The following is a 22,524-nucleotide window of genomic DNA, read 5'->3' as shown; positions in this document are numbered from 1 at the left end:
AGAGAGAGAGAGAGAGAGAGAGAGTGAGTTCATTCTTCCATCAGCTCAGAAAGTTCAGTTGTGGATCCCCTCCCCACTCCAGCCCCTAGCAGCTTGGGCAAGTAACTTTTTGTATTACCCTCTTGAATCTATTCCCAATTCTTTAAAATGGGACTTATAATACATGCTCTATATCAGTGCTTAGTTCTTTGAATAAGTTACTACTTCTAAAAGCACTTTGAGAGCTGATGATAAATGTAGGGTGGCAGTAGTGATCATAAATAAAGCACATTTAAGACTGAGGAAAAAGCAAGAGCTTTAAGTATTATTAACTGATAAAATGAATAAAATTTTAACAAAAAACTGTATTCTAATGTTTACACAATTCATTGCATGTTAGGTGGCACAGTTGGTTTTCAGCTTGGCAGCAACTTTAACAATATCTAATTGTCTTATTCTTTTTTTTTAATTTATTTATTTGACAGAGAGAGATCACAAGTAGGCACAGAGGCAGGCAGAGAGAGAGAGAGAGAGGAGGAAGCAGGCTCCCTGCTAAGCAGAGAGCCCGATGTGGGACTAGATCCCAGGACCCTGAGATCATGACCTGAGCTGAAGGCAGCGGCTTAACCCACTGAGCCACCCAGGCGCCCTAATTGTCTTATTCTTAACCCCAGCTCCTCCAGGGAAGCCGCAAAACCCAAGAGTTACTGATACAACAAGGACATCAGTCTCCCTGGCCTGGAGTGTTCCAGAAGATGAAGGAGGATCTAAAGTCACAGGTTACTTGATTGAAATGCAAAAAGTAGATCAACACGAATGGACCAAATGTAACACCACCCCAACCAAGATTCGGGAGTATACCCTAACACATCTACCTCAGGGCGCTGAATACAGATTCCGTGTCCTAGCTTGTAACGCTGGTGGACCTGGGGAGCCTGCTGAAGTACCAGGAACAGTCAAAGTCACTGAAATGCTTGGTAAGAAATATGATCACTTACTTTCTGTGAATAATTGATTTATTTCTTAAGATTTATTTCTTACCATCCCACCCCACTGCCTAAGAAATGCTAATTGTAACTGGATCTTTTTTCCTAGAATATCCTGATTATGAACTTGATGAAAGATACCAAGAAGGTATCTTTGTGAGACAAGGTGGAGTCATCAGACTTACCATACCAATCAAAGGAAAACCATTCCCAATATGTAAATGGACCAAGGAAGGACAAGATGTTAGTAAACGTGCCATGATTGCAACCTCTGAAACACACACTGAGCTTGTAATCAAAGAAGCAGACAGGGATGATTCTGGCACTTATGACCTGGTTCTGGAAAACAAGTGTGGCAAGAAGACTGTCTACATCAAAGTCAGGGTGATAGGAAATCCCAACCCTCCTGAAGGGCCACTTGAATATGACGACATACAAGCTCGCTCTGTAAGGGTCAGCTGGAGACCCCCTGCCGATGATGGTGGTGCTGACATCTTAGGCTATATTCTCGAGAGACGAGAAGTGTCTAAAGCTGCCTGGTATACGATTGATTCCAGAGTCCGAGGTACATCTCTGGTGGTAAAGGGCCTCAAAGAGAATGTGGAATACCATTTCCGTGTTTCAGCTGAAAACCAGTTTGGCATAAGCAAACCCTTGAAATCTGAAGAACCAGTCATACCAAAAACACCACTGAGTAAGTACTCTTCCAACCACGACACTGTAAAAATTCTTCCAGTACTCTTTCATTTTGAGATGAAAGCCATCAGCTTACAAGATATGGGACTGTACTCTCAACCCATGTTTTCTACTTCATATCCATAGATCCTCCGGAGCCTCCAAGCAATCCTCCAGAAGTACTCGATGTGACCAAGAGTTCTGTCAGCCTGTCTTGGTCCCGGCCCAAAGACGACGGTGGTTCTCGAGTCACAGGCTACTACATTGAACGCAAGGAGACATCAACGGACAAGTGGGTCAGGCACAACAAGACTCAGATAACGACCACAATGTACACAGTCACTGGGCTTGTTCCTGACGCAGAGTATCAGTTCCGCATCATCGCACAGAATGAGGTTGGCCTGAGCGAGACCAGCCCTGCTTCTGAACCAGTCGTTTGCAAAGATCCCTTTGGTAAGGAGAGAGTCTCTAAAGGGGTTCAAATCAAAGAGGCAAGCCATCTTGGGTCTTTCGCTTTTATGTCAGCAGTAAAACTGATTCCCTTTTCGATTGTTTGAAAATATTTCAGATAAGCCAAGCCAACCTGGAGAACTTGAGATTCTTTCAATATCCAAAGATAGTGTCACTCTACAGTGGGAGAAACCAGAATGTGATGGTGGCAAAGACATCCTTGGATACTGGGTTGAATACAGGCAGTCTGGAGACAGTGCCTGGAAGAAGAGCAATAAGGAGCGCATCAAGGACAGGCAGTTCACAATAGGGGGGTTGCTGGAAGCCACTGAATATGAATTCAGGGTTTTTGCTGAGAATGAGACCGGGCTTAGCAGACCTCGAAGAACTGCTATGTCTGTAAAGACTAAGCTAACATGTAAGTAGCCACTAGTTCTCTGCTTTTGACCTACAAACTAAGCAACGTATTAAGGCTCATTCTTCCTTGATATTAAGTAGATGTACAGAAAACCTTATTGGAGGAGAGCAAGTGTTTGGGAAGAGTGAACTCACTTTGGCATATACATAACAGGAAATAGCTGCCATGTTCTACAGAAGTCATTCCAAGCATGTAACCTCAGTAGATGTTAGGTGCAGTGACCTGAGCACATTCTTAGAGCAATTTCTCTTCAGATGCAATGGTTTGGGATTTCTTTATGCTTCCTAATAAGACTTGAAGGGTCAACAAATGTACCCCATTTCAGTAAACCTAAGTAAGGCAAAGATTCTTTCTATAGATTAATAGAGAGAATTCATAAATTTCCCCAGACCCCTTATAATTTCTGACTGTACACTTGATCTTGGCCAAAAGGCCGAGAAGCGATTGTCTCCCAACTGTAAAGAGGAATGTCACTTACGTAATAATGTGATGATGTGCTCACTGAATCCCCATAAGACCCCAGGAAAAGCGCTATTAAATTTCTAGGTACTCGTGTGTAAATCATGGTATCTAAGAGAGTGTTAGTCAATAGGGTAAATTCATTCCTGCTATACAAGGGCAGAGGATTATAGATTTAGTAGTAATAATAATGCATTAATATTATCTTTCATATCCTTCAGCCGGAGAGGCTCCAGGAGTACGCAAAGAAATGGAGGATGTTACCACCAAGTTGGGTGAAGCTGCTCAGCTGTCATGCCAGATTGTTGGAAGGCCTCTTCCTGACATTAAATGGTACCGATTTGGAAAGGAGCTGGTACAAAGCCGGAAGTACAAAATGTCTTCAGATGGACGCACACATACACTAACCGTAATGACAGAGGAACAAGAAGATGAAGGTGTTTATACCTGCCTAGCTACTAATGAGGTTGGGGAAGTAGAAACCAGTAGTAAGCTTCTCCTGCAAGCAACACCACAGTTCCATCCTGGTTACCCACTGAAAGAGAAATATTATGGTGCTGTGGGTTCGACACTTCGACTTCATGTTATGTACATTGGTCGTCCAGTACCTTCCATCACTTGGTTCCATGGCCAGAAACTTCTGCAAAACTCAGAAAACATTACTATTGAAAACACTGAGCACTATACTCATCTTGTCATAAAGAATGTCCAACATAAGACTCATGCTGGGAAATACAAAGTTCAGCTCAGCAATATTTTTGGAACAGTTGATGCCATCCTTGATGTGGAAATACAAGGTATTTTATTTTAGTTTTTAGTGTTTTTTTTAATTTTCAAGAAAAAAAAAAAGATCTCAGGTGACCTACTACAAAAAACCACTATAATTGTATTTTCTCTCAACAGATAAACCAGACAAACCCACAGGACCAATTGTGATAGAAGCTCTGTTGAAGAACTCCGCAGTGATCAGCTGGAAACCACCCGCAGATGATGGAGGCTCCTGGATCACCAACTATGTGGTGGAGAAATGTGAGGCCAAGGAAGGAGCTGAATGGCAATTGGTGTCTTCAGCCATCTCGGTGACAACCTGCAGAATTGTAAACCTCACAGAAAATGCTGGCTATTACTTCCGGGTTTCAGCCCAAAACACTTTCGGCATCAGTGAGCCTCTAGAGGTTGCCTCAGTTGTGATCATTAAGAGTCCTTTTGGTGAGTACAATCTCTACAATCTTCCTACGGCAAAATTCCATCCTTACGCAAAACTCTTACTAATAGAAATAACATTTGAAAGGAAATAGCCAAGATTTAGATAAAATACAAGTGCCTTTTATCTCACTTAAACTGAACTTTTGCACATCTACAAGGGCAAATATAAACCCTAGTTCTTCTTTAAAAAATGAACTTTGTGTTTTGGTAAGTTTCTTAGCATAAAATGACCCATTTCCTTTTTCTGGAATAGCTGTTCTAGCTTTGGGGGTGCTTGGGTGGCTCAGTGGGTTAAAGCCTCGGCTTTCAGCTCAGGTCAGGATCCTGGGACTGAGCCCCGCATCAGGCTCTCTGCCCTGTGGAAAGCCTGCTTCCCCCTCTCTCTCTGCCTGTCTCTCTGCCTACTTGTGATCTCTGTCTGTAACATGAATAAATAAAATCCTTTAAAAAATTAAATTAAATTTTTAAAAACTAAGCTTTTCATAAAGCTGCCTGTTTCACCTCATGACTCAAATCTCTCTTGTTTCTTTGAAACAGAAAAGCCAAGTGCTCCTGGCAAACCAACTATCACTGCTCTCACAAAAGATTCTTGTGTTGTGGCTTGGAAGCCACCTGCCAGTGATGGAGGTGCAAAGATTAGAAATTACTACCTTGAGAAACGTGAGAAGAAGCAGAATAAATGGATTGCTGTGACAACAGAAGAAATTCGAGAAACCGTCTTTTCAGTGCAAAACCTTATTGAAGGTCTTGAATATGAGTTCCGTGTGAAATGTGAAAATCTAGGTGGGGAGAGTGAATGGAGTGAAATATCAGAACCTGCCATTCCCAAATCTGATGTCCCAATTCAGGCACCACACTTTAAAGAGGAACTGAGAAATCTGAATGTCAGATATCAGAGCAATGCTACTTTGGTCTGCAAAGTGACTGGTCATCCGAAACCTATTGTGAAATGGTACAGACAAGGCAAAGAAATCATTGCAGATGGATTGAAGTACAGGATTCAAGAGTTTAAGGGTGGCTACCACCAGCTCATCATTGCAAGTGTCACAGATGATGATGCCACAGTTTACCAAGTCAGAGCTACCAACCAAGGGGGATCTGTGTCTGGCACCGCCTCCTTAGAAGTAGAAGGTAAAGACCTCAAATCTATAAAGCCAGTCTGGTGCTAGATGACATACTGTGAATTAGGAGTGGGGGTGGGGGAGTTGTTGCACTTAAATAGTGTTGAGTATTGCTAAATTGCATTCTTTCTTCTTTTATTCTGCTATAGTCCCAGCTAAGATACACTTGCCTAAAACTCTTGAAGGCATGGGAGCAGTTCATGCTCTCCGAGGGGAAGTGGTCAGCATCAAGATCCCTTTCAGTGGCAAACCAGACCCTGTGATCACCTGGCAGAAAGGACAAGATCTCATCGACAATAATGGCCACTACCAAGTTATTGTCACAAGATCTTTCACATCACTTGTTTTCCCCAGTGGAGTAGAGAGAAAAGATGCTGGATTCTATGTGGTCTGTGCTAAAAACAGATTTGGAATTGATCAGAAGACCGTTGAACTGGATGTGGCGGATGTTCCTGACCCACCCAGAGGAGTCAAAGTTAGTGACGTCTCACGAGATTCTGTCAACTTAACATGGACTGAGCCAGCGTCTGATGGTGGTAGCAAAATCACCAACTACATTGTTGAAAAGTGTGCAACTACTGCAGAAAGATGGCTCCGTGTAGGACAGGCCCGAGAAACACGTTATACCGTGATCAACTTATTTGGAAAAACAAGCTACCAGTTCCGTGTAATAGCTGAAAATAAATTTGGCCTGAGCAAGCCTTCTGAGCCTTCAGAACCAACCATAACCAAAGAAGATAAGACCAGAGCCATGAATTACGATGAAGAGGTAGATGAAACCAGGGAAGTTTCCATGACTAAAGCATCTCACTCCTCAACTAAGGAACTGTATGAGAAATATATGATTGCTGAGGATCTTGGGCGTGGTCAGTTTGGAATTGTCCACCGTTGTGTTGAAACATCCTCAAAGAAGACTTACATGGCCAAATTTGTTAAAGTCAAGGGGACTGATCAGGTTTTGGTAAAGAAGGAAATTTCCATTCTAAATATCGCCAGGCACAGAAACATCTTATACCTCCATGAATCATTTGAGAGCATGGAAGAATTAGTTATGATCTTTGAGTTCATATCAGGACTCGACATATTTGAGCGCATTAACACAAGTGCTTTTGAGCTTAATGAAAGAGAAATTGTAAGTTACGTTCGCCAGGTCTGTGAAGCACTTGAGTTCTTACATAGTCATAATATTGGACACTTTGACATTAGACCAGAAAATATCATTTACCAAACAAGAAGGAGCTCCACCATTAAAATCATAGAATTTGGTCAAGCCCGTCAGCTGAAGCCAGGGGACAACTTTAGGCTTCTGTTCACTGCCCCTGAATACTATGCACCTGAAGTCCACCAGCATGACGTTGTCAGTACGGCCACAGACATGTGGTCACTTGGAACACTGGTGTATGTGCTGTTAAGTGGTACCAATCCATTCCTGGCTGAAACTAACCAACAGATAATTGAGAACATCATGAACGCTGAATATACTTTTGAGGAAGAAGCATTCAAAGAGATTAGCCTTGAAGCCATGGATTTTGTTGACCGACTGTTAGTGAAAGAGAGAAAATCTCGCATGACGGCATCCGAGGCACTCCAGCATCCATGGCTAAAGCAGAAGATAGAAAGGGTCAGTACTAAAGTTATCAGAACACTAAAACATCGGCGTTACTACCACACTCTCATCAAGAAAGACCTCAACATGGTTGTGTCAGCGGCACGAATCTCTTGTGGTGGTGCCATTAGATCTCAGAAGGGAGTGAGTATTGCTAAAGTTAAAGTAGCATCCATTGAAATTGGCCCAGTTTCTGGACAGATAATGCATGCAGTTGGCGAAGAAGGAGGATGTGCCAAATATGTATGCAAAATTGAAAATTATGATCAGTCTACCCAAGTTACCTGGTACTTTGGAGTCAGACAGCTGGAGAACAGTGAGAAATATGAAATCACCTATGAAGATGGAGTAGCCACCATGTACATCAAAGACATTACCAAATTTGATGATGGCACCTATAGATGCAAAGTAGTCAATGACTACGGTGAAGATAGTTCTTATACAGAACTATTTGTTAAGGGTGTGAGAGAAACTTACGACTATTACTGCCGTAGAACCATGAAGAAAATTAAGCGCAGAACTGACACGATGAGACTCCTGGAAAGGCCACCAGAATTTACCCTGCCTCTCTATAACAAGACCGCTTATGTGGGTGAAAATGTCCGATTTGGAGTGACTATAACTATCCACCCAGAGCCTCGTGTAACATGGTATAAATCAGGGCAGAAGATCAAACCAGGTGATGATGATGCGAAGTACACTTTTGAGTCTGACAAGGGTCTTTACCAGTTAACGATCAGCAGTGTGACTACAGATGATGATGCTGAATATATGGTTGTGGCAAGGAACAAATACGGCGAGGACAGCTGTAAAGCAAAACTGACTGTAACCCCACACCCACCGCCAACAGATACAACCTTAAGACCCATGTTCAAACGGCTGCTGGCAAATGCAGAATGCCAAGAAGGCCAAAGTGTCTGCTTTGAGATCAGAGTGTCTGGCATCCCCCCACCAACATTAAAATGGGAGAAAGATGGCCAGCCACTGTCCCTTGGGCCTAACATTGAAATTATCCACGAAGGCCTGGATTATTATGCCTTGCACATCAGGGACACTTTGCCCGAAGACACGGGTTACTATAGGGTCACAGCCACGAACACAGCTGGATCCACCAGCTGCCAGGCTCACCTCCAAGTGGAACGCTTAAGGTATGTCAAGCAAGAATTCAAGACTAAGGAGGAACGTGAACGACACGTCCAAAAGCAAATTGACAAAACGCTAAGAATGGCTGAAATTCTTTCTGGAACTGAAACGGTGCCACTGACACAGGTAGCCCAAGAGGCTCTGAGAGAAGCTGCCATCCTTTACAAACCAGCTGTAAGCACCAAGACTGTAAAAGGGGAATTTCGACTTGAGACGGAAGAAAAGAAGGAAGAGAGGAAACTCCGTATGCCTTATGAGGTACCAGAACCACGCAAGTACAAACAGACTACCATAGAAGAAGACCAACGCATTAAGCAATTTGTGCCTATGTCCGACATGAAATGGTACAAAAAGATCCGTGATCAATTTGAAATGCCTGGGAAAATTGACAGAGTTGTACAGAAAAGACCCAAGCGCATCCGCCTTTCAAGATGGGAACAGTTCTATGTGATGCCTCTTCCACGCATTACAGATCAATACAGACCTAAATGGCGTATTCCCAAACTCTCCCAAGATGATCTTGAAATGGTGAGACCAGCCCGCCGCCGCACACCTTCTCCTGATTATGACTTTTATTACAGACCTAGAAGACGTTCTCTTGGCGACATATCAGATGAAGAATTACTCCTTCCCATCGATGACTACTTGGCAATGAAAAGAACAGAGGAAGAGAGGCTGCGTCTTGAAGAAGAGCTTGAATTGGGTTTCTCAGCTTCACCGCCAAGTCGAAGCCCTCCACGTTTTGAGCTTTCTAGTCTGCGTTACACTTCACCACAAGCTCACGTCAAGGTGGAGGAAACCAGAAAAGACTTCAGGTATTCAACCTATCACATCCCCACAAGGGCTGAGACTAGCACAAGTTATGCAGAACTGCGGGAACGGCACGCCCGGGCCTCCTACAGGCAGCCGAAACAACGGCAGAGGATCATGGCTGAGAAAGAGGATGAAGAGTTGCTCCGCCCAGTTACCACCACCCAGCGCCTCTCGGAATACAGAAGTGAGCTTGACCATATGTCGAAGGAGGAAAAGTCTAGAAAGAAATCAAGGCGACAGAGAGAAGTGACAGAAATAACAGAAATCGAAGAAGAATATGAAATCTCAAAACACGCTCAGAGAGAGGCTTCCTTAAAACATGCTCATAGAGAGGCCTCCTCCTCCTCAGTGTCTAGACTACTGAGGCGGCGGCGTTCCCTGTCTCCAACCTATATCGAGTTAATGAGGCCAGTGTCTGAGCTCATCCGGCCACATCGAGCACCAGAGGAGGAATATGAAGATGACACAGAAAGAAGATCCCCTACTCCAGAGAGAACTCGCCCACGTTCCCCCAGCCCCGTGTCTAGTGAGAGATCACTCTCGAGATTTGAGAGGTCTGCAAGATTTGATATCTTTTCCAGGTATGAGTCCATGAAAGCTGCTTTAAAGACTCAGAAGACATCAGAAAGGATGTATGAAGTTCTGAGTCAGCAGCCTTTTACGCTGGACCATGCCCCCCGAATCACACTGAGAATGCGCTCCCACAGGGTACCATGTGGCCAAAATACCCGTTTTATCTTAAATGTTCAGTCTAAGCCAACCGCTGAGGTTAAATGGTACCACAATGGTGTCGAACTCCAGGAAAGCAGTAAGATTCATTACACCAACATGAGTGGGGTATTGACCCTAGAAATTCTGGACTGTCAAGCTGAGGACAGCGGAACATACCGCGCCGTGTGCACCAACTACAAAGGTGAGGCCTCCGACTACGCGACCTTGGATGTAACAGGCGGGGATTACACCACCTACGCTTCCCAGCGCAGAGACGAACAAGTCCCCGCGTCTGTTTTCCCTGAGCTGACAAGAACAGAGGAATACGCGGTCTCGTCATTCAAGAAAACATCTGAGATGGAAGCGTCTTCCTCAGTCAGGGAGATGAAGTCGCAGATGACCGAGACAAGGGAAAGTCTCTCAGCGTATGAACACCATGCATCCGCGGAAATGAGAAGCGCAGCCATGGAACAAAAGTTGCTGGAAGAAAAAACCACACACAGGAAGATCAAGACGACTTTGGTGGGAGCAAGAATTCTGACGAAGCCAAGGTCCATCACCGTGTATGAAGGCGAGTCTGCGAGGTTTTCTTGTGATACTGACGGTGAGCCGGTACCCACTGTGGTCTGGCAGCGTGGGGGCCACGTGATAAGTTCTTCTGCTCGCCACCAAGTGACCACCACAAAGTACAAATCTACCTTCGAGATCTCTTCGGTTCAGGCTTCCGATGAGGGCAACTATAGCGTGGTGGTAGAAAACAGTGAAGGGAGGCAAGCAGCTCAGTTCACTCTGACCGTTCAAAAGGCCAGGGTTACTGAAAAGGCTGTGACCTCACCACCGAGAGTCAAATCTCCCGAGCCTCGAGTGAAATCTCCAGAAGCCGCTAAGTCTCCAAAACGAGTAAAATCCCCAGAACTGGTCACTTCTCACCCAAAAGCTGTCTCACCCACAGAAACCAAACCCACACCCACAGAGAAGGTTCAGCAGCTACCGGTCTCTGTCCCACCCAAGATAACGCAGTCTCTGAAAGCAGAAGCTTCTAAAGATACTGTGAAGCTGACCTGCGCAGTCGAAAGTAGTGTATTATGCGCAAAAGAGGTGACCTGGTATAAAGATGGTAAGAAACTGAAGGATGATGGGCATTTTCAGTTTCATTATTCAGCAGATGGTACCTATGAGCTCAAAATCCATAACCTCACAGAATCTGATAGTGGAGAATACATTTGTGAGATATCTAGCGAAGGTGGAACTTCTAAAACGAACTTCCACTTTATGGGACAAGCCTTTAAGAGTATCCATGAGCAGGTGTCCAAGATATCAGAAACTAAGAAAGCGGCTCAGAAAACTGCTGAATCAACAGAAACCAAGAAAACTGAACCCAAAGTACCTGAACCAATTTCCTCAAAACCAGCCATCGTTACCGGGCTGCAGGATACAACTGCTTCTTCAGACAGCGTGGCTAAGTTTGCAGTTAAAGCTACTGGAGAACCCCGGCCCACCGTCATCTGGACAAAGGATGGAAAGGTAAACCATTCTTAAATGTCTCTCAATTTTATCTCTTAAAAATCTCACCCCTTCCTCCCAAAAAATGTTTACACTTAACTTTTTAAAACTCAAATCACTTGCATTCTATAGGCTGTTACACAAGGAAGTAAATACAAACTCTCTGAAGACAAAGGAGTTTTCTTCTTAGAAGTTCATGAGACTGATACATCTGACAGTGGGCTTTATACTTGCACAGTAACAAATTCAGCTGGATCTGTGTCCTCTAGCTGCAAATTAACTATAAAAGGTAGGTTGGCTTTTGTTTTTACGAATATTTTGCAGAAAACGATAGCGGGAGGTTTTCCAAACATTCTCCCTTACACAAATACACACATTAAAGTATTAAAACTGTTTTCCAAATTCTAGAATACCATTTGTACACAAATAGAGAAATATAAGTATTTTTTAAAAGCATAATATTAGCATAAAAAGCATTTGGTAAGTGCCAAATTATATGTGGTGGTATATAAGATTCCAAGAGGCAGCTGCTGTTCCCAGGAACACTTAGGAATGAAGTCAGGTCAATATACAAAATGTTACTGCTTCCATAAACCTTCACTCTTGCTAATTTTCCCAAGCAGTGCAGTTAGTAAAAGAGCTATATTACTTTTCCAATTAAAATTAGGTTGCTTTCAATCTTCTAAAATGTAATTCAGTTTTTTAATCAAAATTTCCTAAATCCACATGTATCCTGAATATCTCAACTATTCTTTTCAAGTCTTTTTTTTCAAGTCATAGGAATCGTCTTCAATTTAAATAATTATTATACTGATCTCAAAAGTCACGTATGACAACTTTCCAAGACTAGGACTGAGAAAGAACTCAATATTACCTACACTGCATACAAAAGACAACATCCCTTTCTTTGAGTCTTATTTATTTGCTTGCAGAATCTACAAAAGAGTAAAAAGGGTGGGGCCTCTTTCCAATTTCATTTGCCTTACAGAGTTTTCTTTTTTAGCTGTAAGAGACACTGAGGCACAGAAAGTATCTACACAAAAGACCTCTGAAATTACGTCACAAAAGAAGGCAGTTGTCCAAGAGGAAATCTCCCAAAAAGCCCTAATTTCTGAAGAAAAGAAATTAGCAGAGATGAAATCTCAAGAGAAGGCAGTTGTCCAAGAGGAAATCTCCCAAAAAGCCCTAATTTCTGAAGAAAAGAAATTAGCAGAGGTGAAATCTCAAGAGAAGGCAGTTGTCCAAGAAGAAATTTCCCAAAAAGCCCTAATTTCTGAAGAAATGAAAAAATCAGAGGTGAAATCTCAAGAAAAGTTAGCCCTCAAGGAGGAATCTTCAAAGGTTCAGATATCTGAAAAAGTCAAGAAATCAGAAGCAACCTCTCTGGAAAAATCCATTGTCCATGAGGAAATCACCAAAACATCACAGGCATCAGAAGAAATCAGAACGCATGCAGAGATTAAAGCATTTTCTACTCACATGAACATAACCGATGGTCAGAAGGTGATCCTAAAAGCCAACATTGCTGGTGCTACCGATGTCAAATGGGTACTAAACGGCGTAGAGCTCACTAACTCCGATGAGTACAGATACGGTGTCTCGGGCAGCGATCAGACCCTAACCATCAAGCAGGTCGGTCACAGAGATGAAGGCATCCTCACCTGCATTGGCAAAACCAGCCAAGGGATCATCAAATGTCAGTACGATCTGACCCTGAGCAAAGAACTCTCTGATGCTCCAGCCTTCATCTCACAGCCCAGATCTCAAAATATTAATGAAGGACAAAATGTTGTCTTTTCTTGTGAAATCAGTGGTGAGCCATCCCCAGAAATCGAATGGTTTAAAAACAACTTGCCGGTAAGTTTAATCATGAGTATATCATTGAAGAAAATTTAAAAGGCCACATCTGTTCCTTAAGAGCTCAAAGAAACACTTCTTCCCCCCTCCTTACATTTTAGATTTCTGTTTCTTCAAAAATCAGTGTAAGTCGCTCCAAAAATGTATATTCTCTTGAAATCCGAAATGCGTCAATAAGCGACAGTGGGAAGTACACAGTCAAGGCCAAAAATTTCCGTGGCCAGTGTTCAGCTACTGCTTCCTTAACAGTCCTTCGTAAGTATATCTTTCCCATTTTCCTCACTTGCTTAAGGCCTTTATGTATTTTTTCCCCTTTGTCTTCTGAGCACAGCCAACTCTGAGAAGCCTCATTAAATTCCAAGTGTAAGCAGCACAGACCCCCCCCCCATGGGAATTCATCCTAATGCTCAAATTTTCTTTTCAGCTAAACAGATACGTGAACAAACTAACTTTTGAAGCCAAGCTAACAAGTCCCCTATTATATTTATTTTCAGAATGCACAAAATCTCTGTGATTTTCTATATGGCTAATCATTTTTCTTCTAGTTATTCTAGCCCCTGCATGTAATGTAATGATAGAAATCGAAAGATTTGTTTCTTGGAGACATTGAGCTAGCTCTTGACAAATGTATGTATCTGCTTATGCTTTCTCAGCAAATTGTTTGGGTTACATTTTGTGTGTGTGTGCGTGTGTGTATAAGTTTCCATTTCTGCAAGTCAATGTCGATGTCCCCAATTAACCAGATGTCATTGATGTTCACTGTGTATCTGCTATGCTCCACAGCTCTAGTTGAAGAACCTCCCAGAGAGGTAGTATTGAGGACAAGTGGCGACACAAGCTTGCAAGGAAGCTTCTCGTCTCAGTCAATGCAAATGTCTGCCTCTAAGCAGGAGGCCTCCTTCAGCAGTTTCAGCAGCAGCAGCGCTAGCAGCATGACTGAAATGAAATTTGCAAGCATGTCTGCCCAAAGCATGTCCTCCATGCAAGAGTCCTTTGTAGAAATGAGTTCCAGCAGTTTTATGGGAAAATCTAGTATGACACAACTGGAAAGCTCAACTAGTAGAATGCTTAAAGCAGGCGTAAGAGGTGAGCAATATAAATTACTGGTAGAGGCAGATAAGCCTAGTAGCACAGTAGAGTCTTTAGTTCATATAATTTAGTAGAAAACAAATCATGTTTTCATGATCCTAAAACATTTTTGTTGTTGTCCCATAAAGGAATTCCACCTAAAATTGAAGCTCTCCCCTCTGACATCAGCATTGATGAGGGGAAAGTTTTAACAGTAGCCTGTGCTTTTACTGGTGAGCCCACCCCGGAAATAGCATGGTCCCGTGGCGGAAGAAAAATTCAAAACCAAGAACAACACGGGAGATTCCACATTGAAAACACAGATGACCTGACGACTCTGATCATCATGGACGTACAGAAACAAGATGGTGGACTTTATACTCTGAGCTTAGGGAACGAATTTGGATCTGACTCTGCCACTGTGAATATAAATATTCGATCCATATAAGAGGACCTGTGCTCCTCATATTCATGCTCATTCTTAACCTTCCATAAATGATCCACATGGACTAATCTTTCTGATCTGTAAATATTCCAAAAGAAAAAGTAGTTTTGTGTCAACCTAAATGAGTCAAAGTTCAAAATCAGACATTTCAATCTTTCATAATTGTTGACCTAAGAATATTACACATTTTCTAGTGACATGTACATACTGTATATAGCCGGATTAACGGTTATAAAGTTTTGTACCATTTGTTTTATGACATTTTACAATGTAACTTTTGAAACTAACCGTTGGTAGGAGAAAGTTTCCTACGGAACGAATACCCTGCTCAACACTTAATCAATCTTTGTGCCTCAACGTAATGTTGATGTCTAAGCATGCCTCAGTGGGTTGAGAAATTCCCCACTGAAGAAGTCCTATCCACCTAAGAGATGATGCCATGCACGTAACCGGACACGTGCACCGATACCTGTTGAATCAGAAATGTAAGGCATTGGTGATGTTTGCATTTACCCTCCTGTAAGCAACACTTTAACGTCTTACATTTTCTCTGATGATGTCACATTCTAAATTGTCATGACTTAAATATTACCAGAGCAGAGTGTAACGGCCAACACTCTGTTCGCTCCTTCTACACTGTCTCTGACCATAGAGAGTGCGGGGATAGCTTGGAAAAGTAACATCGCCTGGCCATCCCTTCATTTCACCAAGCTATTCCAGTATTCCTATGCCAGAGCAGTGTCAACTCTTGGAGGTTCTGGGGGTGCAGCCAACGCCTTCGTGTGGTAGCTCTAAATTTAAATTTAAACCTGAGAAACTGGGGCAATTAAGCGATGAGCCACAGCAAAAAGAAAAAAGAACAACAATAAAATAAAGCTGTCGTTAAATTAAAAACAACTACACCATTACTAACTGCCCAAAATGCCAATTTGATGTAGTTCCTTTCATGCAGGTATAAATTCAATTGTTAGTTACAATTGTTGGACCTCCTTGAGAAATAGTAACAACAAAATAAAGCAAGCTATCTGCACCTCAAAATGTGTGGTTTGCTGTTTTTTGTGTGCGGGTGTGAAATTCTGCGGTTGGGTAGTATGACTTCACCAATCACATAAACGAGGACAGATTAGAGTAAATCAAGTTCAAAATGACCCATATCAACAGGTTTTTTAAAGCAAGTATTTGATTATTGTGTTGAATATATTCAACAATTTCTTAAAAGCACAGATTTTATTCTCATGGATAAATTTATCCTCAAAACTTAACAAAAAATCCCCCCAAAACAATAGCTTGAATCGTTTAAACTTATCAAGAGTATTTTTATGGGAACTGATTCAACTAAATCCATCAAAAACACTGGACATCTACATTCCACAGTATTTTTTGTTAGACACCCTTGAGAACACAAGAGAGGAGCAAGGTTAGTAGACCCTATCCTTGAAGGAATGCAGTGGAGACAGCGACAGCCTGTGGCTGCAGGAGGGCCCACAGAGGACAGGGAAATAACCTCCCAGAGAGGGACACCTGTCAGCCAGAGCAGTCCCTGCAGGCCGGGGCGCTTAAGGAACCACCACTCAAGAAACCCGGTGGGTTCACTTACCTTGGGGGACCCGGGCGTTACCGACAGCATCTATGACATCATGTAAGCATTTGAAATGCCTATTCTTACCTTAAAATGAGAGGCAGAACTTGCTGGGTGATTCCTGGTGTGGATTCCCAGCCCCAACATGCTAATATTCCCACACGTCCCATCCGCTACTGAAACTGTCCAAGCTCAGGAGAGCTCTAAAGCTGAAAGGGCTTCACACTCCCTGCAGTTACAGCTCCCAGGCCTTGGAGCCAGTCTGGGTCGGGGAGAGATGGGAGGGGCGACCGACTGCCTAGACCGCCAACCAAGTGCAGCCTCGCCAGAGGCAAGGTCTGACCTCTATTTAAGCCTCATGAGAAGCCTGTAGCCTAGGCCGGCGGCACGGGGTGTCCCTGCGAACAACGGTTGACCTGCCTTCAGTAGTAGCTGATGACGTAGATGAACCTCGGCGGGGGTGGGGGGGGGGGGGGGGAGTGGGGCAGGGATGTAAATGGCAAACAACTGGCAAAATAACAAATTAAATTGGCAGTCTCTATGGAGACTGATTTAAGAATCCTGTTTTATGCTTGTGCTCCAAAAAGAGAAATTAATTTGATTTTGTTTACTCTGCCCCAAATATAACTTTGAAAACTTCAGAGAAAAGTCCAGTTTCCTTGTAATAGGAGAAAAGATTGCTAGTTAAAAAAGGATTTATTTTTAAAGATTTTATTTATTTATTTGACAGATCACAAGTAGGCAGAGAGGGAGTCAGAAAGAGGAGGAAGCAGGCTCCCTGCTGAGCAGAGAGCCCCGGATGCGGGCTCAATCCTAGGACTCTGAGCCGAAGACAGAGGCCTTAACCCACAGAGCCACCCAGGCGCCCTGATAATAAGGATTTTAAAAATAGACGGGCTCATCGTTTTTAGTCTATGCTTATAAATAGTGAAAGCTTACAACGCAACTTTGTGCCTTTGGTATCTCTGGATTTCTATTTCCTGAACTTTTTTCCTCTGGATATTCGCAGATGCTGTGAAAAAAGTGTTCCACAACCAAATGAACTTGAGACGTCAGCTATTGCAAGGACTTGATGCAGGACTTCTCAGAGTCTTTGATGAGCTAAATGCGTTGTGATTTTCCAGGAGGTGATACAGTGCTCCCCAAAGTTAATTCATTGATGACAGAAAGAAAAGTTTTCATCAGTGGAATATGCAGGGTGAACCAGGCTATGGCAGGTGGAAACATGCAAGGTGTAAACATGCCTACATCTTCGCAGGAGGAACCGGCTATCTCTTAAGAAATGAAATTAAGTGCCACGGTTTAAAAAAAAAAAAATCTAAAGTGTTTGAAAGCACACTGCGGGAACTCTTGATTCAGTCAAAGAAATGCTGGACAATCAGGTTAGAGGGAGTTCCTTGTCAAAGCTTCCGCCTGAATTAGCGAGGAGATAAGGAGAAACAGGGTGGACTTCCCAGGCTGAGGACTTTTGCACCTACAGAGACCTGGGGGAAAGGGAGAAAACCCTGCTTTCAAAAAAAAGTGGCAAGAACAGTAAGGCTGGTACAATAGCCTCTGGAGGGCGAAGGGCAAGAGGCAGCGTAGCATTGTAAAAGGCCTCATAAACCACATTACAGTTTGGGCTTTTCCCTAAGAGGTAAAGAAACATGAAAGAGATTTAAGCAAAGTAGTTACTTGATGGAATTTTAGTTTTACAACGTCTTTAGCTAGTCTGAGATAGCTATGATGATTATTTGTCATTCTAAAACAAAGAGCTGATTCCCTCCTGGGGGACTACATTCATGGGAAGACATTTAGCTACCACCAAATCTCTAGCCCCTAACTGGCCCTATAATTAATTATACCCCTGGGGCTTTAGAACCATTCCTGGAAAGGTCTTTCTTAAGGTTGTCTGGAGTCTTAGGAATACAATGATAAAGTCAGACTGGCCCATTCTGGGTACACAAGAGGTAGGGGAAAGAAGGAACCTGTGGAGCTGAGAGAGGGCACTTTACAGCCCACAGCCCACAGCCTTCTCAGTGACAATGACCATGGCAGTGGAGCTAACGGTGGGGGGGTGGGGGGGAAAGTAGTCCAGGCTAGCAGGCCAGCTTCCCTAAGGTTGCCATGTGGGACTGTGGCTCCTAGGGATGACCCCTGCTCACTCCTACTCCGTTTTTTTTTTAATTATTATTAACATATAATGTATTATTTGCCCCAGGGATACAGGTCTGTGGCTTCAGGCTTACACATTTCACAGTACTCACCTACCCTGGTTTCTCTTCAGGACGCATAAATCTTGTGCCTTCTACTATGTTTTAAGAAAGGGTAGGAAGCGAGTAAGGGGAGAGAGCACACCAGTGCTTTCCAGTCTGTCAGGAATCCTGTGGAAAAGACAGCAAGTCCTGAAAATTGGGATTTCAAACCTGAAACTCATGCTTATCCTCATATCTTTAGGGGTCTGTGAACATACTGAGATTATGCCTATGTATATTGTTGGGCTGGCAGAAAGAAAGGGCTACTTAAGTTCCCCCCAGGAAACCTGAACTTAACAAAGACCCAAGCAGGAATCTGAAAACCCTCCCGCCCTGGGCTCCCGTGGACCAATGGGGACCCTGACAAGCTGGAGTCTTGAGACCCTGGCTCCAGGCTCCAGTGGACCAATGGGACCCCTACGAGCAGGCGAAATATCCAAATAAGGGAAACTTGCCAAAAGACCTCTGAACTCCCTCTCGAGACCCCTTAAAAGCCCCCTCCTCCCTGCCTCGGGCGCGACTTCCCCCACTCTGCTTTCCAGAGTTGCAGAACCTCACCGGAGGGTGCCCTCCTCCCTCCTCCCATCACGGTTTTCCTGGCTCCCCTTCTCCTGAGCCCTGAGACTACGCCGGCGAGTGCCTTTAATAAATCTTCCCTTGTGCCTACCACTCCTGGTGTATTTTTCTGGAAAAACTTTACATATATTTTTTAGGGATTGTGACTCCTTAGCTCTCATTTTACTTTTAAGGATGTCAATGATTCAAAAAGCTTAAAATCTACCGCCGTACATGTTCCAAAGGAGCAGGCAGGTAGATGCCAAGACAGCTGAGAAATACCCACACATGGTTCCCATAAAAAGAGGCAGTGGTACCCCATTTTGGACCCCCCCCCCCCCCCCGGGCTCTGGTGCTCAGGATTCCTTTCCTCCTGCAGCCAGAAGGCGGCGCTGTGGATGAGCCTGGGGTGGATGCGCACTTCTCTGAGGGGTCCCCCCAAAACAGGGGCTCCTGAACCAGTGGAGCCTCAAGGACAAACCCTTCTTGCTAAGGACAGAACAGGTACAAATTTCCTGAGTTACAGGCGAAGGTTCTAGGGATGTTGAAGAAATCCCATCTGGCCCCCGTCTCAGCCTTGAGGAGGAACTCAAGGGCAGAATTCTTCCCCACACTTGCAACACATGAATGAAATCAGCTTTTTGTTGACAGCTGCCAGTTTTTTCTGAGAGAACCCCCCCTCACCTGCTGAGAACCTCACCCAATCTTCCTCCACTCATGTCCCTGCCTAGAATAATCTGAATAAGATACAGAGAAGGGACACCACCAGGTCCATCAGGCCAAGACCAGAAGGGAGGCTGAGATGCCCCATCTACTAAATGGAAGGACCACTAAGGAGAAGAACATGGGGACCCAAGTGAAGAGATCCACCAGAAAGCAAGCTGCAAGGGGAGAATACTGAGATCTAGGGTCTTTGAATAACGGGCCCAAAGCCGCATCATAGCAGAGCTGGAATGAGAGGCCAGCTCCCCATTTCCCCAGCATGGTCTCGCCACCCCTTCACAACACCAACATTCACACCTGTGGGAGAGCGAGAGGGCAGGAGGGAGACCTGTCTGGGGAGAAGAGGGTTCTGTTCCACCTTGCAGGGTCATTATGGTTCCTGGACAGGGTAGACAGCAAGATGCCCTTGGGTCACTCCCCATGAAAAGGCTCCTCTGTGCCAGTGTGGTCAGTTTCTCTTCTCAGAAAGCTTCGAACCCTTCACTGGTGTCTGCCATATAGCTAGGAGATAGGGTGCTTATCTGACCCAGCAACATGCCATGTGGACAGACACTGGGTGAGAGAGCCTACAGCTCTCTGGACATCACGTTATGGGCTCTAAAGAAGTAACAGAAAAGAGTCTTTCCCACCTTCAAGGAATGAGGCAATCTGCCTGGTTTTCATTGGATGCCTTAGATGGAGGGAAGCCAATGGAGAGCTCCTGGAATGTTTAAGGTAAGGGCCCCTAGCTGTGCTAAGGAAGGTTTTGAGAGCTGGGTGCTGGACAGTCATTATTCTAGAGCACTTGGGAGGATTTGGCTCTCTTCACTTCCACAGGAGACAAGGAGGAGTACATTTCTTACTTAAGGGAAATTTCTTTCTCTTTCCCTGAACAGTTATCAAAGTAAAGACGTGAATGAGGACGTGTCCTTGCAAGGACGACAACTTATTTTTCCTTAGCACTTAAGAAAGCTGTGTGCGGGGACTGAAAGAGCAAAGAGCACGGCCTTCTGCCCAGAGAGCTTTCTTTCAGTTCCTTTTCTTTTTTTTTTTTTTTTCTTTCAGTTCCTTTTCTGTCCCCACCTTGGGGAGCGTGGAGCTCGGTGGTGATGTGACAGTGGGCATCACTTCCTTCACACATGCTTCAGATCAGAAAAATCATCTCTAGCTTGTCACCTGCTGATGTGAGCACACAGTAGTACTGGTTTCATTTTCCAACCATGTATGAAAATATCACAACTTAGGACAGAAAACCAGAGAAAACAGCAGAAGGCAGGATGTATCAAGAGCTACATTTACCCTGATTCCACCTGCAATGTGCATCTCAAGCTTCACTGAGCATAGAAAGAACCTGAGGGTCAGCAGATCTGAGGTAGGGGCCTGACCTTCGGCATTGCCAGTAAGCTCTTGAGTGAAGCCGGTGCTGCTGATCTTCGGGCCACACTACAAAGGACCTGGAAAAATGTTCAACCTTTCTGGCTGTTCAGTGATGGCACCGAACTTGAATGCTATCTAATACACCTCTTAAATGTAACAATCAGGAGTGAGAGCTTACACCTAGGTCAGTGGTACTCTGCCTTGGCTACTCACTGGAATCACAGAGGAGCTTCAAAAAATACCAGTAACTGGGTCCCACGCCTAGGGATCCAGCTATAATTGGTCTGGGTCAACCATCAGCAAGTGTAAATGCTCCTAGGGGTTTCTACTGTACAGCCAAGGGGAGAATCCCTGATCTAGCCAAATCAGGTGACCCATTACATGTTTTCATTTAAGTGTTATTTCTCCTTCTCCAGTCTTTCCTCACATCAAAGCACTATTGATTTAGCCAATCAGATTTTACACTTCAGTGTGCACCAAACCAGTTGTCACGTTATTTTTAAAGCAAAGGGTTACCCTTCCTTAAACTTTCAATACATGCTGTCCTTAAAAATTTTTCTTAGTGACGTAGCAAACTTATTAAAGCTTCCCCCACGCTGCTGTCATGGCTCAGTTTTATTGATTTATAAAATTGCTACAATACTTTAAACAACCAGAATTTTCATAACAAAAATATAGAGTACACCTTTTGGCATTTGGAAGAGAAAAAAGAATACTCACAAAGTAAGTATATATATACTTTAAAATGAAGTTTGTTTTTCCCCTGGGAACAAAAACCCTATTCTAAGAATGTTTCAAGATTAAAGTGCTTATTATACCAATCTAAAGCCATATATGCTATTAGGTTATTAAGTTTTATTTAGAGACTAGCTTTTCTGTCAATTTCAGTATTTCCAATATTTCCAAATTTAACTTCTGAAGTTACAAACTGTTCATTAAATACCCACAAACTCTTATTGCAAGAACCATTATGTGTAATAGGTTATGACTAACCCAAAATAAAAACATTTCAAAGGCAAAAAAAATGTGCTTATATTTTTAATAGTATTCATACACACAAAGAAAAATCTATTTTAAAACTATTTTCCAATGCTCGCTTATTTGCGTTGAGGTGAAATAATAGTTGGTGTGCAAATGTGAATATTAAATACTATTTAACTAGTTAACTAAAAAAATGAAAATTTAGGACAGCCAATTATATTTAAGATAGTCAATTTATCTAAACTATTAAAAATAAAGCACTGAGTTTTAAGTGTACTCAAGAATTAAAAAGCAAAGGGACACACTGGATGGCTCAGTGGGTTAAGCTGCTGCCTTTGGCTCAGGTCGTGATCCTGGGGTCCTGGGATCATGTCCTGCAATGGGCTCCTTGCTTAGCAGGGAGCCTGATTCTCCCTCTGCCTGCCACTCCCCCTGTTTGTGCTCTCTCTCTCTCTCTCCCTCTTTCTCATAAAATGTTTAAAAAAAAAAAAAAAGAATTACAAAGCAAGGATGAATGCTAACAAAATAGCACTTAGCAGTCAATGAATAGTGACTGAACAGATTTTTTGAGTTGAATAAATATATAAGCTATCCTAAATTTAAATGCCCTCTTGAACTCACCACCCTTCCCAAGTGATTATTTTGTTTTCCAAAAC

At 43.3% G+C, this 22,524-nt stretch overlaps 1 protein-coding gene across 1 annotated transcript in view; it reads left to right on the top strand.

The window, feature by feature from the left end:
* Positions 1–15,466, top strand: part of TTN (titin) — a 275,206-nt gene extending 259,740 nt beyond the window's left edge. The window contains exons 298-311 of the mRNA XM_059395492.1: positions 654–956; positions 1,075–1,659; positions 1,788–2,093; positions 2,209–2,508; positions 3,189–3,764; positions 3,871–4,176; positions 4,711–5,304; positions 5,444–11,091; positions 11,203–11,359; positions 12,074–12,141; positions 12,304–12,927; positions 13,029–13,182; positions 13,711–14,013; positions 14,145–15,466. Coding sequence (XP_059251475.1) covers positions 654–956; positions 1,075–1,659; positions 1,788–2,093; positions 2,209–2,508; positions 3,189–3,764; positions 3,871–4,176; positions 4,711–5,304; positions 5,444–11,091; positions 11,203–11,359; positions 12,074–12,141; positions 12,304–12,927; positions 13,029–13,182; positions 13,711–14,013; positions 14,145–14,443 — 10,223 coding nt within the window. The 3' untranslated portion in view covers positions 14,444–15,466. The remainder of the gene's footprint in view (positions 1–653; positions 957–1,074; positions 1,660–1,787; positions 2,094–2,208; positions 2,509–3,188; positions 3,765–3,870; positions 4,177–4,710; positions 5,305–5,443; positions 11,092–11,202; positions 11,360–12,073; positions 12,142–12,303; positions 12,928–13,028; positions 13,183–13,710; positions 14,014–14,144) is intronic.
* Positions 15,467–22,524: the final 7,058 nt, after the last annotated feature.

This window comes from Mustela nigripes, chromosome 3 (genome assembly GCF_022355385.1).
Source record: "Mustela nigripes isolate SB6536 chromosome 3, MUSNIG.SB6536, whole genome shotgun sequence".
Taxonomy (NCBI): Eukaryota; Metazoa; Chordata; class Mammalia; order Carnivora; family Mustelidae; genus Mustela; species Mustela nigripes.
Note: the sequence above shows the minus strand (reverse complement) of the source record. Positions and strands in the feature narration are given on the sequence as shown.